The sequence below is a fragment of the Balaenoptera musculus genome, chromosome 17 (genome assembly GCF_009873245.2).
Source record: "Balaenoptera musculus isolate JJ_BM4_2016_0621 chromosome 17, mBalMus1.pri.v3, whole genome shotgun sequence".
Lineage (NCBI taxonomy): Eukaryota > Metazoa > Chordata > Mammalia > Artiodactyla > Balaenopteridae > Balaenoptera > Balaenoptera musculus.
The window spans coordinates 8,548,300-8,565,596 of NC_045801.1; the positions used below are offsets into that span (position 1 = coordinate 8,548,300).

Below are 17,297 nucleotides of genomic sequence, written 5' to 3' on the forward strand. Positions count from 1 at the left end.
ATTGTGCTGTGTACAAACACATACACACACCCACACACACCCCCTAGATGCAGACACTGCACCCCTGAACCCTTCCAGCAGCCCTGTGGGACATGCACTATTACTCTCCCCTTGGATAGATAAAGATGCATGGAGGCTCAGAGAGGTTAAGCAACTTGTCCAAAGTCGCACAGCTAGCAGGTGGACCTAGCCGTGGCAGGCACTCAGAGGCTTTGGGTTGAAGTGGGTGCAATTGAAAGAAAACTGGAGAAAGGGCAGGAGGCAGGCTTTGAGTCCAGACTGCCGCTTACGACTCTGTGACTGGGACATAATTCCAGTCTTCTCTGGGCGTTTGTTTCTTTATCTGTAAAATGAGTTGGATGAAATCATCTTACATAGTCTATGATTCTTTGAATCTGGATCTTAAAATTGCACCTTCTTCTCACACTGTAGATTTTCCTTTTTTTGTCTCCTCCCCCATCCATTACACTTATTCTTTCCTCACAAAAGTTGGCCCTCAATTTCAGAGATGCAAATCTCATCTACATAATCCAGGTGAGCATGCAATGCTGTGATCAATTAACAAGAGTCTGCAAGAAAGTGGTAATTTATTGTGTTTTGTTCACTAGCTATGCCAGGAAAGCTAATATATGCTCACAGACAGATGGCTGAAACCATAAGGCACGCGCATATATTTTAAGTCTGTAGATTTCAGCCAGAAATAAATGAGAGTGTGACAGCTCCAGGGCAGAGTGAGAGAGATGTCTTTTCGAGCAGAAAAGATAAACTTGCCAACAATGGGTTAGTTTCTATGATTCATTCATTGATTCAAGTATCTACTATATAGATGGCACCATATTATGGTTGTGGTGGGGAGAGATGATATATGCCCAGAAAGATATCAAGAACGTGTTCTGATGGACGAGAATAATGACACACTCTTACCACTTTGTTTGCCAGGTCCCGTTCTATACACAAATGATCACAATAACCCTCTGAAGTAGGTACGATTATTATTCTTCCCATTTTCAGTTGAAGAAACTGTCACCAAGGAGGTTAAGTGACTTGCCTTAGGTCCCTGAGCTAATAAGAGTCAAGACGGGCTTCTAACAAGGCAGTTGGCCCAGAGTCGCTGCTCTACCCAGGACACTTTCTGCCTTTGTACAGTTGGCAACATCTCTGCCTGTAAAATGTTTCAGTGGCTCTGAGTGTCTCTTTCCTCCCAAACTGATAAAATGTCAGAGTCAGAAGGTGTCTGAAAGGTGATTGAGCCCAGACATTTTTCACATCTCTGTAAACTGAATGACCTTGAAATTTTACTTGAAGCTCAGTTATGAAGTAGAGAGAAAGGGGCTGGGAAGCTCGGACCCTCCATCTCGCTCTCCTCCTCCCCCGGGTCCACAGAGCCCAGTGAAGAATCAGTACTCCTGACCTGTCCCACCTCCTTACTCCCATTTTGCAGATAGCAAAACCGAGCCCCAAGGAGCCTGTAAACTAGAGTGGAAGAGACCCTTTCCCACCTGTCAACTGAGGTAGTTGGATCAGCTTCTGTCCTTCAGCATGATTTCCTGAGCACTACTATACCTCCTCTGTGCCAGGAGGGTCTCTAGGCCCTGAGGTGACCCGGGAGGCACTTTGTGTGGTTCTGATGCACGGGCGTGGCTTCCTTTCAAGGAAGGTTCTGTGGATCAGCGCAGTGGCGGCCTGTCTGTGGGTCCCCAGAGGGGCGTGAGGATGCTTTTCAGCAACAGAGAAACCCAAACTGGCCACAAGAGACTGAGGATGTGGTTTGGATTCTGTTCAAGGGCTGCTCCTCCGGGAACCACCCCGATCCCAGGTCCAGAACAGCCTGCTTTGCACCCTTGCCCCTCGGGAGCCTCCCCAGCAGGGCTGTCACGTTAGAGAGAAGGGTGGTGCTTTGGGTTGAACTCTGTCCCCCTTAAATATATGCCGGAACCCTGACCTCTAGGACCTCAGAATATGACCTTCTTTGGGAATAGGGTATTTGCAGAGATAAGCAAGTTAAAATGAGGTCATTGCGGTGGGCCTTAATCCAGTCTGACTGGTGTCCTTATAAAAAGGAGAAATTTGCACACAGACACACAGTGGAAAGATGTTGTCTGCAAGCCAAGGAATGCCTGAGGCCTCCAGAAGCTGGGGCATGGGGTGCCTGGAGCAGATCGTCCTCTAGAGCCTCCAGAGGGAGCGCGGCCGTGCCAACACCTTGATTTCAGACTCCCGGCCTCCGTAACGGTGAGACGATACCTGTTGTTCTAAACCCGCCAGGGTATGGTACTCTGTAACAGCAGCCCTAGGAACCAAACACAGGTGGGCTCAAAGCATTACTGATGCTGGTTGGAATCATATGGATCCTTTTGCTACGTTATGTTTTGATTGCTTTTGTCCTCATATAACAGGTGCAGTTCTTATTTTTTTGCCACTTGGAACTTTTGGAGTTCCAAGGTGTATGCACATGTTGAAGGCTTTTGAGGGACTTGCTGCAGGAGTATCGCGGCTTCTGCTACAATCTCTGCCGTAAAAGAGGGGAAGGCAGAGAACCAGCTTGAAGAACTCGTGCTCTGGGCGTGAACTCCTGAGAGCCCTGGCATTTGGGAGCACTCCACGAATGGCTCCCCATGCCTGGCCTCCCTGGATGTGGTCTGGCCTCCTGGACGTGGTGGCCACGGGATTATGAGACTTCCTTTCATCTCTGTCCAAACCCTCGGTTCTTCTCACCATTCCTTCTCTCCCGAATGCCTTCTCACCAGAACCCTAGCCTGGCATTTACTTCCCTTCCCACAACCTGGAGGCAGTTGCTTGAATCTAGGAAGTAAATCAAGTTGGAATTATAAATAGTTCTAAGCAGAGAGACCGCGTGTTTTAGTGGAAAGAGAATTCTGGGGCTCGGAGAAGCTATGAGTAGGTCACTGCTGTATAACCGACTGCTGCTTGTCCTTGGGGAAATCACGTGGAACTCCTTGAACCTCAGACTCTTTATCTATAACACAGAGATGCTCTTTTCAACACCGCTGCCCTCATAAAGATGGATGTTCCATGAAGTGTTATAAATTGAATAACCCGTTGGGGGAAACCAGGTAAAGAGTGCTTGTTTAGGAAAAATGTTTGGGGGTCTGTATTAGTTTCTCATGGCTCCTGTAACAAATTACCACAAACTCTGGTGACTTTATAGCAACAGAAATTTACTGTCTCATAGTTCTGGAGACCCGGAGTCCAAAATCGGTTTCACTGAGCCAAACTCCAGGTGTGGGCAGGGCCAGGCCCTCTCTGGAGGCTCTAGGGAAGAAGCCACTCCTCTTTCCTCCAGCTCTGGTGGGTGCTGGCATTTCTTGCTTGTGGGTGCATCACTCCAATCTCTGCCTCTGTGGTCACGTTGCCTCCTCTTCTATGTGTAGCAAATCTCTCTCTGCTCTCTCTTATAAGGACACTTGTGAATGCATTTAGGACCCACTGGGATAATTCAGGATAGTTTTCCCACGTCAAGATCCCTAACTTAATCACATCTGCAGGCCCCCTTTTCCTTATAAGGTAACATTTACAGGTTTCAGGGGTTAGGACCTGGTATCTTCAGGTGACCATTATTCAACCTACTATAGGGATATTGCCAATTATAATAAGAAATCGTGTATGTTTGTAAGACGTCCCTTGATGCTGTTGCAAAGCAACACAGGTTAAAGTGGGATAATTTATAATCCAGATATTATCAACACCGACTCAGTGAGAGGAAACTATTAGCCTCATTTTGTAGATGAGGAAACTGAAGATCAGAGAGGCAAAGGAGCCTGCCTAAGGTTGCACAGCTGGCAAGTAGTGGAGCTCATCCTTCAGCTCTAAAGTTCACTTTCGGGACTTCCCTGGTGGCGCAGTGGTTAAGAATCCACCTGCCAATGCAGGAGACACGGGTTCGATCCCTGGTCGGGGAAGATCCCACATGCTGCGGAGCAACAAAGCCCGTGCGCCACAGCTACTGAGCCTGCACTCTAGAGCCCGCGTGCCACAACTACTGGGCCCATGTGCCGCAACTATTGAAGCCCGTGAGCTCTAGGGCCTGCATGCTGCAACTACTGAGCCCGCGCGCTGCTATTACTGAACCCCGCAGGCCTAGAGCCCATGCTCCGCAATAAGAGAAGCCACTGCAATGAGAAGCCTGCGCACTGCAACAAAGAGTAGCCCCCGCTCACCGCAACTAGAGAAAGTCCACACGCAGCAACGAAGACCCAACACAGCCCCCCCAAAAAAGTTGACTTTCTTACATCCAGTCTCCCTGCAGCCCAAACAGACCACGGACATGGGCGATGGATGTCCTTGCTTCATACTCTCGTATGAAATGAAGCAACACACTCTGGCATCTTGTGACACCTGACCCCCTGACATTCTGTTACCAAAGGAGCTCCAGTGTGAAGTGGCTAATCTGATGTAATTTGTGGGAATCACATCCGACTATGTGGGAAGTTACTGGCCCAGCACTGGAGGGACCTGGGGTTTTCCAGCACAGGTGAGGAGCTCAGATGAGGAGCTCAGGTGAGGAGCTCAGGTGAAGGACGGTAAGGTCACGAAGAAGTAGAACATGTGGCCTCAGTCCTCCCTCCAATGCCCTGGAAACCTTGTGCCCCAGTGGTGCACGTTGCTTTGCCCTCCCACTGGCCGAGACCAAATATGTCTTATGACACCACTCCTCTCTGTTCCTTTGTTTAGCTGATGGCGCTATGAAAACCGAACGTTTGTTCTTTTCTTCTTTACTTTTAAATCTTTTCTTTGACTTCTGGGAAACTCAGGATCACATTCTGGGCCCATTGGTTGCCCCTTCCTTTATCATTGGTTTTCTTTTACTTGTACCTCTTATTTTTCTTTTCCGTTTTGATAATTTTATTGCACTTGAGACTTTTATTATAAGATACATTGAACTTATTCTGGAAGTGAGAAGGGTATATAAATTAGGGGTAAATAAAACTCCTTTTGTTGCAAAAGAAATCTTTTTATACCTTGGAAAGTCATTTTCTTAAGTTAAGCTAAGTGTTCAGTTTTTAGAGACATAAACAGGTAGGATTAATAAAGATGGCTCCTCCCCCCAAGCCAGGTCAATCAGTGAATATCTAATGTTGCAATTCCAAACTGCTTTCTGTATCTTTTATTTTACTTGCTCTTCCTACAATGCTGTGAGATAAAGTGGTGATTACTATTTTACCCATTTTTCAGATGATAAAACTGAGACTCAGAAAAGTTAAGTGACGCGTCCCATGTCATTAAACCAGGACTTGTATGATGGTCCTGCCCTCTTTTCTCTGCTGCCCTGTGGATCACAGAAGTGACAGGGACCCTCTGCCAGATTCTCTTTGTGTGCCAACACCCGCTGTGGCCACGCAGCCACCTTACCTGCTGTGGCCGTAGCTTTCAGGAGCGTGATACATGAAGACGTTTCCTTGGGCTCTCCTTGCCCAGTGTCTGGCCATGTCGATCACGGGGCAGATGATAAAGTAGTCCCTGGTGAGAGGAGGACAGAGGATGAGGTCCAGCTATGCACAGCTCTATGGACAACAGTGCCGGGTAAAGGCTTCTTCCAGGCAAGGGCCCTGGGCCACCAGCCCCTCTGCGTAGGCCTGCAGAGAACACCCCCCACCCCGTCCTCGCACCCTCCAGCTCTCCTCTCGCCCCTGCTGGCACACGGTCCAGCCTGCTTCATGGACGGCCACGATCACACACTATGTCCATAAGATGCATCGCAGGGTCAAGAGATCCATGGGACAAACATCTTCCCAGGACATCAATTTTACTCAAAGACTTGGGAGCAAAACATTTTATAGTAAAATGAATATAATATACTATGAAGCTGAACATAAAATAATTGTGCTTTCTGAAGGAAGATGGAGACCTCAGGGACGTTTCGGGTGTATGACACCTTTAGACCAGTGGCTCTCAGCTGGGACGCCTCTACGCTCCAGAAGATGTTCGGCAATGTCTGGGGGACACTTTTGGTTGTCACAGCTGGGAGTGGAAGGTTTTTACTGGCACCTAGTGGGAAGGGGCCAGGGACGCTGCTAAACATCCTATAATGCACAGGACAGACCCCACAGCAAAGAATTATCCAGCCCCAAATGTCAACAGTGAGGAGGCTGAGAGCCTTGCTTTAGATTCCCAAAGCTCCACATCCACTCCCTCTTTGGGGGTGATGTGAATAAATCTCAGAAGCACCCGCTTTCAGCAGTGGGGTCCTGCGCGTGGTCCTGCACGAGCTGCGTGCCCAGAGGCAGGCAGGCGTGGCTAGAATCAGGCCGAATTTGGTTGGTCTGGGGCCACCAGGCTTTGAATCCCACTCAGCATCCCTGCGTCTCCTTGATGCTCCACCTCCTCAGCTGAGAAATGGGGCCCAAGGGCCTGACCCTTGGCTTCCCTGGTGGCGCAGTGGTTAAGAATCCGCCTGCCAATGCAGGGGACACAGGTTCGAGCCCTGGTCCGGGAAGATCCCACATGCCGCGGAGCAACTAAGCCCGTGCGCCACAACTACTGAGCCTGTGCTCTAGAGCCCGCGAGCCACAACTACTGAAGCCCTGCACCTACAGCAGAGATTCTGATAACCCCCATAAAAGTCCATCACTGAGGAGGGCTGCCTACCCCTCCTCTGGCGACTGAGACCAGCACCTCCAGGGTTTACAGGAAAGGCTCTCATAGAGGGTGGGGCTGGTGGGAGGGTCTGGAAGGGCAGATGAAGGCAGCCCTCTTTACCTCATGGTCCCCTGAGGAGTGGTGAGCAGGACAGGGGTGGGAGCAGACCTACAGAGAATTCCACCCTGGCAGTGCTATGGACGAGCCTTGCCGAGGAGACTGGAGGCAGGGAGGCCTGTGGAGGCTGCTGCCTCAGTCTGGCCAGGAGAGAATGAGGACCTGGGCTAAGGCAGGAATGGAGTCCACCTCCTCAATGAAGCCTTTTTTGGTTACCTGCCCTCCTTCAGACCCCTGCTCTTGCCCCTGTTCACAGATTGTCCTCAAAGACAGTTACAAGCAAAGTTGGGGCAAGAATGAACATAGGTTTATGAACTCTAGCCCTGAGCTCTTTCTACAACATTGATCTAAGCCAGTCCCGACTTGGCTGTGAGCCTCTCAGGGTCCAGGATTCGGACCTCTGTGAGTTCTTCAGGTCCAGTCTGGGGCTGGGCCCTCAGGAATAGGTGTTGGCTATTTTGTTCAAAGCTGAGCTCTCCACTAGAAGGAAAATTAGAGACTTCCTGGTCCCCAAGGTCCCAGGGGGTGGTACAAAGTTTTATTCTGATCTCGTGACCCTCTGATTGGAAGCCACAGACTCCTGGGAGGAGTGACCAAGCAGGACAGTGGGCCTCAACATCCTTCAGTCCATCTCTTCTCAACAGAGTCAAGTTCAGCAGAGGCCTCTGAGCCATGACAGTGGCTCTGTCCCCGGGGACAAAGAGCAAAGGCCAGCGTGGACCTCCCTCCCCGAGGACAGGAAAGAAGTTACAGGATGCGGAAACCACCTGACTGCACTCTCCCGGCTTGGTGGGGGGCCTGACAGGGAAACAGAACATGTCGAGCGGCCCGTGAGGAGCTCAAAGGTGACACGAGAGCTGGAGTCCCCACTGTGGTCTCATCCCAGGGGGCTCTGCAGGCAGAGAGAACTGGAATCCTGGCTATCTCTTGACGGTGCTGAGAGGGACATTCTGGGGACGGCAGAGCCTGTGATGGGTGGAGGCACCCACTGACCACTCTTGGGTTGGGGGACCTGGGCAGACTTTCCCAGGGAAGGAAGCTTGAAGCAGCGAACTTGAGCAACAGGACCCATAAGCAGTGAGTGCAGAAACAGCACCCCCCAACCCCGGGAAGGGGATGCACGGCTTCAGGAGCCCTGGGCCTTCTGTTCTGGGTGTGACATCAGGCACAAACCTTCCCCTGTCTAGGCCTCCATTTCCTGTGGAAGGTAAACTCTGGCCGCCCAGCAGAGTCACCTGCGGGAGCCTTGAAAAATACCGATGCTTACGAGGCCTGGGCTCCAGCCACCCTTGGAGCGCTCCTCGCGCTGTTCTCAAGGGCAGCAGGGGTCCAGGTACTGGGCTGGAGGCGGGGTCCTCTCTGCTGGACTGCCCCCCGCCCGCTCTCCATCCACACCAGCTGAGCGCCGCTTCTCGGCTCGGGGCATATCCAAGCAGGCACCCTCTGATGGCGCACGCGCACCACGGAGGGGAGGGGTGGGTCACCCCTCGTGTCTCCCGCTGGCGGGCAGGCAGCCTGCGCCGTGGACTGAACGACTGACACAGATGAAGCAGCAGCACCAGGCCCCGGTTCTCCGGGGGATCTGAGCATCCCCACGGCCTCGGGGAGGCGGAGGCGGAGGCAGGACGGCTCACCTCGCGGCCGCCTCCAGGGCGCGGGAGAAGGAGGCGTAGTCGTCCGCGCCGTGCTCCAGGGAGTAGTACCACGTCGCCGCAGCCTGCACGCGGTTGTCCGCTGCCTCGCCGCCCAGAGAATTCTGCAGCGCCTGGTAAAAGGCTGTTTTGCTACTGGTCCGGCCTTGACTTTCCTCAAATTGCTTAAAAAAAAAATATATGGAAATTCCCCAGTCAGATTCTGAAAGGCCCGACTGAGCATAGCTCAAGCCCTTGGTCTAGAATTTTCTCTCTCAGAGGCAGTGGAAGATGGCGAGAAGTGCGTGGGAGCTGGAGCCGGACTGCCTGGTGGGAATCCCAGCTCTGCCTCTTTCTAGCTGTGTGGCCTTAAACAAGCACCTGTACCCCTCTGTGCCTGCCTGAAGGTGGACACAGTGGAGCCCCCCCCCCACCGAGCAGGGTGGCGGTGAGGGTTAAAAGGGTTCATACACGTGAAGCCCTGAAAATGGCGCCTGGTGCCTAATAAGTGCTCACTGAACACAAGCCTTTGTTGCAGGCTGGTCACAGGTCTCACGCGTGCTCGTGCACTTGACTCTCTCAGCCAGCTTGTCACCTGGTTTTGTTAGGAGAGCTAACATCAGTCTCATTCGCTGACTCAAGCACTCAACGTAGGGACACTGTCTGTACCCTTTTCTACTGATAGACACACTCTTGGTCCAGGGCCAGCGGCTTGCTAGGCCTGGGAAACAGCCCTGAACATGCTAATCAAGCTCCCTGCTCTCAAGGGCCTTGCGTTCTAGTGGGCGGAGACGGAAAATAAGCAAAGAGTTGTGCAGTTCATCCGGAACAGGTGCTGTGAAGAGAAACGGAGCAGGGTGAAGGGAAGGGGCAGGGCTCTTTTCTATAGGATGGGCAGGGAAGGCAGGGAGCTCTCTGGGATGTGTGTCAGATGGAAATAACTCTTTCTCCCTCCCTTCCTCCCTCCCTCCCTCCTTTCCTTCCTTCCTTCTTTCCTCCTTTTTCTTTCTTCCTCACTCTCTTTTTTCTCTCTTCTTTTTAAGATTTATTTTTAAATCGAGATAACACTGGCTTATGACATTGTATAAGTTCGATGTGTCCAACATTCCGTTCCTACTCCTGTGTGCCCTACAGCACACTCACCACCAAAGGGTTAGTTTCCGTCTGGTCACGCACACTTGAGCCAGTAAATGAAACTGAAGTTAATCCCTTTTACCCATTTTGCCCTCTCCCCAACCCTCCCGCCCTGGTCACCACTACTCTGTAGCTACGAGTTTATTTTTGCTTGGTTTGGTTTGCTCATTTGTTTGTTTCCCATACGAGCGAAATCATATGGTATTTGTCTTCCTCCTCTTCCTTCCTTCCTTTCTTACCCTGTCCGCCTGGGAGAGCCTGGGGAGGCCATGTCCTCCCCTCTGGACTCAGTTTCCTCATTTCTGAAGACAAGGGGCGGAGCGACTGTCAGTGAGGCAGCTCTGGCACGGGAGATCCAGACCCCTCGGCCCTTGTACGGTCCTAGGACGTGTGTTTACATATTTCTAGGCTCTTACTTCAACACTGACATGAGCTTATCAGGATACCCTGACATGTTTAAATTGTTTTTCTAAACATTACCAAGCAGCCAGGAACTGTGATTAGAATGCAAGGCGTGGGTGTGATCGGTAAGCGACCCCTTCCGTCTGAGACACTCTTTCAGCCCATCCTGGGGTCCTGGGTTGGACTGCCTTCAGCCTGGCTCCCCAAGAGGCTGGACCAGTGGCTGGAATCACTGATCAGAGGCACGTCTGCTGGTGGCCACACACCAGCTTCTGGAGAGATGAGGAAAGGAGACAGGGAGAGGTGTGCAAAAAGGGCTTCGTTTGAACTCTATCTATCTATCTTCATTATCTATCTATAACGGGTTATTTTTTGGAAAAAGACCTGAAGCAAACGTGGCAAAATATTAATATCTGTTAAATCTGAATAGTGATGTGTTTCTTATATCCGTGTTTTTTATATCAACTATTTCTGACCATGATCTATGATAAAAAAGACATTTTATACATGCGGAATTCACACACACACACTCACACTCAATGCCTGTAGTAACGTTCACGAATAACATTCATACTCATTGCTGTTAACATACATGATGTATCTGATAGTTTCCATTCTATTCTATTCTAGTCAAATCTAGTCTATACAAAAATGCCTGCCTGAAATCTATTTAATTGACTTCACAGCCTACTAATAGTTTAGGGGGAAACTTGCATTATGTTATTCTCTGTTCTTTTCTGAGTTTTTGGAATATTTTATCACAAAAACTATGTTAGTCACCATTCGCATAACTCCAATTATTGTCAAACATTTAGCATGTGTATTTCACTGAAGCATCAAAATCACCATATGAGTTGGGCAGTTGCATAGAATCATTGCCAAATTCCAATGAAACCTGCATATAAGGGGCTTAGCACAGCTCTGGGCACACACGGTCAGTAGCTGTGAGCGATTACTATTGCCCTGTCCCAGGCGCAGGCAGGGGCCCCTGGGGTGCTTCAAGATGCTGCGCTGAATCCCCAGGTGCTGTTATTGTCAGTTTAACGTCTAATGTTCCAGAACTACCAAGCAGCGGAGGGGCACGCATGGCTCTAGCGGGTGCCCAGGAAATAAGTGTTGGACAAATGAATGGAAGAGACACTGACCTTCATAGAGATAACACAGGTGAGGCTGCAAGTCCAAAGTCAAACCTCCTAGATTCAAATCCCAGAGCTGGAAAGACCTGGGCTTGGATGCCAGCTTTGCTATGTATTAGCTATGTGACCTTGGGCAACTTACTGAATCCCTCTCTGCCTTTGTTTTCTCCTCTGTACAATGGGCACAATAATATTACCCTCTTCATAAAACTGTCCTGAGGTTAAATGAGATGACACCTACACACTGTTAGCACGATGTCGGCGGCTAGGTGTCTGCAGCTCAGCTGGCCCAGGGGAGCCCATGCTTTAGAGCCAGGCCTGATCCAGGCTGGTCCCGCTGGCTGTGGATCCAGACCCTTGGGAACTCCTCTTCCGGATCACTGCTAGAAAACGACTGACCTCACCCAAAGGACAGAGCCTCCTTCACGGGTGCTGCGGAAACTCTTTCCACAAGAGGGCACCTTTTAAGAGCAGCAGGGCACCAAGCCCTGGGCCTTGCTAGAAGTACCTCCAACAATCTGAACAATTCCATGGCTAGAATGTTAAAGGGAGGGGCCCAGGTTCTGCTTCCACAAGATTGCGATTCGTTTCCCATTCTAAGGGGATCTGAGCCCCTGAGACAAGCTGGGCCGTGGCTGCGTCCACAGTCAGTATTTTGAAGAGATGGCTGGAGTGTGGATCTGAGCCCCCCGGGGGCGCGTGGGGATGCGAAGGGGCCCGTTTTCAGGAAGACCCAGGTCTCTTCCTTCTTGGCGAGGACAGAAGCACAGGTGCTGTTGCTGGTTTAATTAGAGAGGCAGCGGGAGGGGTGTGGCTACCACGTGACTGCCAAGCCAGGGCTGACGCCACAAGCTGTAATGACAGGCAAGACGTGCCTCAGAGGCGGGTTTGCTGGGCCTGGGCTCATTAAGGGCCATCAAGAATTGGCACAGGTGCAGGGCACAGTTTTAAAGGCCCGTCCTTAACACCTCCCATAGAAAAGTTAGAGCCCTGGGAAACATTTAGCGACTGTGGAGGGGTCCACAGTCACCTTGGATGCCTGTGACCTAGGGAACTGAGTGTGGGGTTCGGACCTGGATCCACAGGCGACCTCAGAAGACTCATTGCTGGTCAGTAAGTTCGTTCACTGAATACCCCTCTCTGTGCCTGGGGCTGATGTTAGACTCAAAAGAATATTAATTATTATCAAATGGGTGACAGTAAATATGACTTCTCTCTCCCCTCTGGTTAGTAAATTATTAAAAGTAGGCGTCCTTGTGTTCACCCCAAGTTTGAGAAACAGGATGACAGCCACGTTGCTGCAGGGTCTTTATCTTCAAGTCACTGTTCAGTCAACAAATTTCTGTCAAGCGCCTGCATGTGCCAGGAGCAGCTCCAGGCATCTGGGGTACATCGGGGAACCATACAGCCCAAGTTCTTGGCCCTTCGGGGGCTTTTAGTCGAGTTCGGGGGAGGGATGGCACAGGACAAATCTTTGTAACAGAGGAGGTTCGGTGGCGATCAGCACTATGGCACAAGCAGGGTGGGGGAGGGCACAGGGTGCTGGCTGGCGAGGGCTGAAATCGTAAATGGGCTCATGAGATGGGCCTCGGGCCTCGTGCAGGACAGCGGGCTGAGACTGGAGGGAAGTGGGCGTTGGGTGTGGGCTCCGCAGGGCCCCAGGAGGGAGCCCGGGAGCTGCTGCTTCTTCCTGCCTCTCTTCTGCCATGTGGGTCCCACGAGGCTGCTCGGAACCCCAAGACCGTCCTCAGAGCTCTCCATACACCCGCACCATCCTCTACTCTCAGGGACACGGGCCAGTCCAGATGCTCTTCCCGAATCCTCTCCCTCTTCTTGGACCAAGGGACACTCCTTCCCTCTGAGGCTGGTGCCTCACTGCCCAGCGCTCTAGGGACCCTCCCCTCTGCTTGTTCAGCGACGTCACTGGGTAAATCTCCCCCCTCTTAGAACCTGCGATGTGCAACTCTCCGTGACTCCTACCCCCACCCAGAACGAAACGCCAGCCAAGGTGTCTGTCTGTCTACCTCGGCGTTCCCAGTGCAGGGAACTCACCCCTCACCCCACAGCTCCCTGGCCCCTCCACTCCCCCACCTCCATGCTTGCCAAGGTCACTGACGGTCAGCGCCCACGCCAGCGCTGCTCACCACCCCAGCCTGGGGCTCTTTCTTGCCTGGACTCGGTGACCCTCCCCATCTCCTTTTCCATAAAATTCTCCATCTGGGGCTCATTTCTGAACCTCCCCGCCACCTGGCTGTCTTGCCCACTTTAAATGCTGATGTCCCACCCCACCCAGTTGCCACCCCTGCCCTTTCTCGTCCCCTTCCGTCCACACGTGCTCATGAGGTGGTACCATTTCCTCCCTTTGTTTCGACAATGATCTGTAAGTTGACAATTCCTACATCTCTCTCCAGCCTGTGTGTGCTTCCTCACCTCCAGAACCTTCTTCCCCTCCTATTTTCCTAACCTCAGTGAAGAAGACCAGTACCCAGTGACCCGATTAGAAAAGAGATGTTTCCCGACTCCTCCCACTTCCTCATCTTCCCCAGTGCTCTGCTGTACCCCAATCCTGCTGATTCTCCTCCTGAGGACGACTTAATACACTCCTCCTATCCGCTCCTGCTGCCCCATCTGCGCTCTTTCCCTCCTCCTCTCCTTCCCATCCTGGGGCAGAAGCACTGACAATCTTCTCTGGGGAGTGGGGACTGGAGGAGGAGTGCTTTGTACACAGAAGATATTTGATTAACTTTCGTACATCGATTACTCTTGATGTTATGCAAAATGGTTATGACTTGGTAAGTTTGAGAAGAGGGAGACCTGGGGCAGCATCTCCAAAGGCAATCGGGTGAACTCTGAAAGGATGAATGAATGAACAAATGCCCCCAGGATTCTCTAGAGCTCTGAGGTAGGTGGAGACACAAATACTCTTTCATTTAATGGGCATAAATTAAAGACCTACTGTTGGCCAGCAACTGAGGATTTGAAATGAACATGACACAGATCTTGCCATGGGACAGCCTGGTAAGGTTGCAGAGGTAATGTGGCAATGAATGAAGTGGTCATGAAACCTGGCTGAGGGTTGGTGTCCAGTGGAGATGGAGGTACAGTGGAAAGACGGTGAGTTTGGGAAGCACATGACCCCTTCCTCACTCTCCCCTCAGCCTACTCTGATCAGTCAGGCCTTCTACTAACTCCACTGAAATGGCCCTTACCAAGGGCGCCCAGGACCTACATCCTGTCAGGTCCAGGGGTCAGATCTCTGCGCTCAACTCACACCACTTCCAATGACATTGTACACTTGACCTCGGCTTCCTTTCAGAAAAACTTTCTTTTCTTGGCTTTCTGTGACATCATAGTTTCCTGGTTTTCTTCCAAATCCATATCTATAGCTCTGAACTCTCTCCTGAACTTCCAACTCATCTACCCAGCTGCCGATCTAAGATATATCCCAAATCTGGGCATTTCTCACCATTACCACGTCTGTCTTTAACCTTAATTTAACATACCAGCTTGCTCCCTGGACCTCGCCATGGACCTCAGTCTGGTCTCTACTTCCTTTGTTACCCTTCCATAGTCAATTTTCCATAGAGCTGCCAGAATGCTCTTTAAAAAGATGAATCAGCATAGTTGATTTACAATGTTGTATTTGTATGGTAAAACTATTTTAAAAAATAATAATAAAGTGAATTTTCCTGATTACTAAAAAAAAAAAAACAGAAAAAAAAGATGAATCAGTACGATCATTCTCTAACTTAAAACTTCCTGATAATTGTCCCCTGCAAGTAGAATAAGTCACTTTTCTGATGACCTAAGAGGTCCCTCCAACACTTCTGCCTTCCTCTCCTACTGCTTCCTCCATCATCCACTGGGTTTCCCAGCACCTGGCCTTCTGTGTCCCCCAAACCAGCGCTGCCTCAGCCCTTTGCACTGGCCCCTCACCTCACTCGCCCCACAGCTGGCCCTTCTCATCACTCAGAACCGGAAGCCACCTCCCTGACCTCCCTGCGAAAGCGCTCTCCCCCGTTGCATCACTTCCTCTCCCATTACCGTTACACTTTTCTTCAGAGCACTCTTCAAGATCTGAAAACTCTTACTTTCTCTGCTTACGCATCCCTGTGTCCTCTCCCGAGAACATAAACTCCATGAGCCAGGAGCCTTATCGGTTCGGGTTACAACTTTCCCCCCAGCCTGGGGGAGAGCCCTCAGTGAGTATGTGTTGGCTGCATGCGTGAATCAACTCAGGACCGCTCCTGCCCCGACCACTGCGTGTGGATGTGACGGGACAAGGGGCCAACCTCTCCACCATCCAGCAGGCCCGGTGTCCAGACCCCACCATCATTGCAGGGGCACACGATAAAATGTTCCTTTTAATTTAAAATCAGAAGAAAAAATAAATATGATAATAATGGATATATAATAATGAATCCAGCCTACATTCATCTTTTACCTGCACAGTCAGAAAATACTGTTACTGTTTTGGGGGGACAAGTCAACCCCGCCGATCCCTGGTTTCCTCTGCCCTGAGAATGATAATCCCACGCATCAGGGCCGGGGGACACTTAGACGAGGTGCCGTGCGTGTGTGACGACTCTGAGGGCCGGATGGCTACAGCGCCGGCGTGGAGGGGTCCCAGCGTGGTTCCCAGGGGTTGGGCACTGTCTCCTTCACCTAGAAGTCCTCTCATAACTGCAGGGCTGGTCACCCTGTGCCCATTCAAAGCCGAATGAGAAGGCAGCTCCGACTGGTTAGGCAACCTGCCTGAATTGCACGGCTAAAGCGAGGAATTGTGACCCATTTCTCTGATTCCAGGTCCCGGGCTCTCCAGAGAGCCTCACGATGCCCAGGGCTGGGATCCTCGCACCACCCCACCCCAAAGGGCTGGGGAATTCGGTACAGCAGCCCCTCTCCGCGGGAAATCCATGTACTTCCCTGGGACTCCTGTACCATCCTCTGCTATAATCTGTCACCAGAGGCTTGATTTTCCCAGGCTGGAGCTCGTGCCAGCGCCTGGGGCTGCCAGGTGCCACTTTCCGACTCTCAGGCAGGCTGCCCTCCCCCTCTCTACTCTCTGCAGGGCCCCCATCCCACCTGCTCCTGGATGAGGCCAACTCCTGGCCAAGCTCAGGGGCACCTCAGCGGCGGCGCCGATTCTGATTTTTCTCGCCTTCCTTGGAGATGCTTGTGCTTTGGAGGGGAAGGCAGAGCATTGCCTCTTGGAACAAATCTGCTTTTGATCATGCAAATTAATGCCCGGTTAATGTAGGCAGACTGTCAATTTCACCAGTTAGGGAGAGAGAGAGAGAGAGAGAGAGAGAGAGAAGAGAGGGAAAAATCCCCACCACGGCAACTGATGAAGAATTTCAACAGAAAGCTGCTACTTCAGAAAATAAGATTGTTCTCTGCGAACAGAGCCTTTCCAGGCATCTCAGGCAGCGCTGATGTTCCACGGGTATGTGGTTAACTTTGCTGGTGTCATTAAGACTCTTTGGGTGGGCCATAGCTGGCTGGGGGTGGTAAGTGGGTGAGGGTCTTCACATGGACTCTCTGGAAGCCCTACCCAACCTCTTTGGGCTGCGGAAATTTAGTGGGTCTCCGCTGATGTGATGGACGGGTGAGTCCGGGGGCTCACTTGGGGTGGGAGGGACATCTACCCCTCCCGTGACTTCCCCCGGGGAGCTGGATGGTGTGTGTTTGTGGGTTGGGCTCTGGATGGTACTGATGCAGGGTGGCATGAGGAGAAAGCATGTGTGTGCATCTGCCATGATTTGGAAAATTGGCTCAGGTCAGGCGAGGTGATTTAGTGATTGTACGTCCTTTGTATTCCTGCTTTCTCGGGATTATTCTTCTGGACTGGGGACAATAGCTTGGGATACTGACCATAGTAGTACAGTTAAAGAATTAAGTGAAAAACTAACATTTATCAAGCACATGGTATTTGCCAGACATTGCTGCATGTATGATTTCTTTCAACATCTTTATGAGGATATGTACTAATAATCTCCCGATTTTACAGATAGGGAAACTGAGGCTCAGGCTCTGGAGAACTCAAATACTCCTGATTACAATCCATGGACACCCAGGGCACTCTCCCCGCTCCGTTGACAGACAGCTGGGGGAACAGGGTCCTGGTCAGTTCCTTCGTCACTGGGTCACTCCTGCTGGCAGTGCCACTGTGGGTCCAGTGACCCACCCCCCCTTCCCTAACTGCCCTGAGGTCCTACAGTAGGATGACCATCTCTCCAAATAGTGTGTATCAAACTGCATTTTAGTTACTTACTTTTGC

The 17,297-nt window shown here is 51.2% G+C and overlaps 2 protein-coding genes across 6 annotated transcripts in view; one reads left to right on the forward strand and one right to left on the reverse strand.

Annotated features, from left to right (window-relative positions):
- The window catches only part of TG (thyroglobulin), a 247,796-nt gene that overhangs the window by 13,125 nt on the left and 217,374 nt on the right, over positions 1–17,297 (reverse strand). The window contains exons 44-45 of the mRNA XM_036831001.1: positions 8,349–8,530; positions 5,371–5,478 (exon numbers count right to left, since the gene is read on the reverse strand). Coding sequence (XP_036686896.1) covers positions 5,371–5,478; positions 8,349–8,530 — 290 coding nt within the window. The remainder of the gene's footprint in view (positions 1–5,370; positions 5,479–8,348; positions 8,531–17,297) is intronic.
- Positions 1–17,297, forward strand: part of SLA (Src like adaptor) — an 84,791-nt gene that overhangs the window by 5,715 nt on the left and 61,779 nt on the right. For 4 of the 5 annotated variants that reach the window (XR_005017100.1, XR_005017101.1, XM_036831003.1 and 1 more), the window contains exon 1: positions 16,167–16,463. The exons of the other annotated variant lie outside the window; for it this stretch is intronic. The gene's annotated coding sequence lies outside the window, so the exon portion shown is untranslated. Of the gene's footprint in view, positions 1–16,166; positions 16,464–17,297 lie in introns of those variants that run through there. 5 annotated transcript variants of the gene reach the window in all.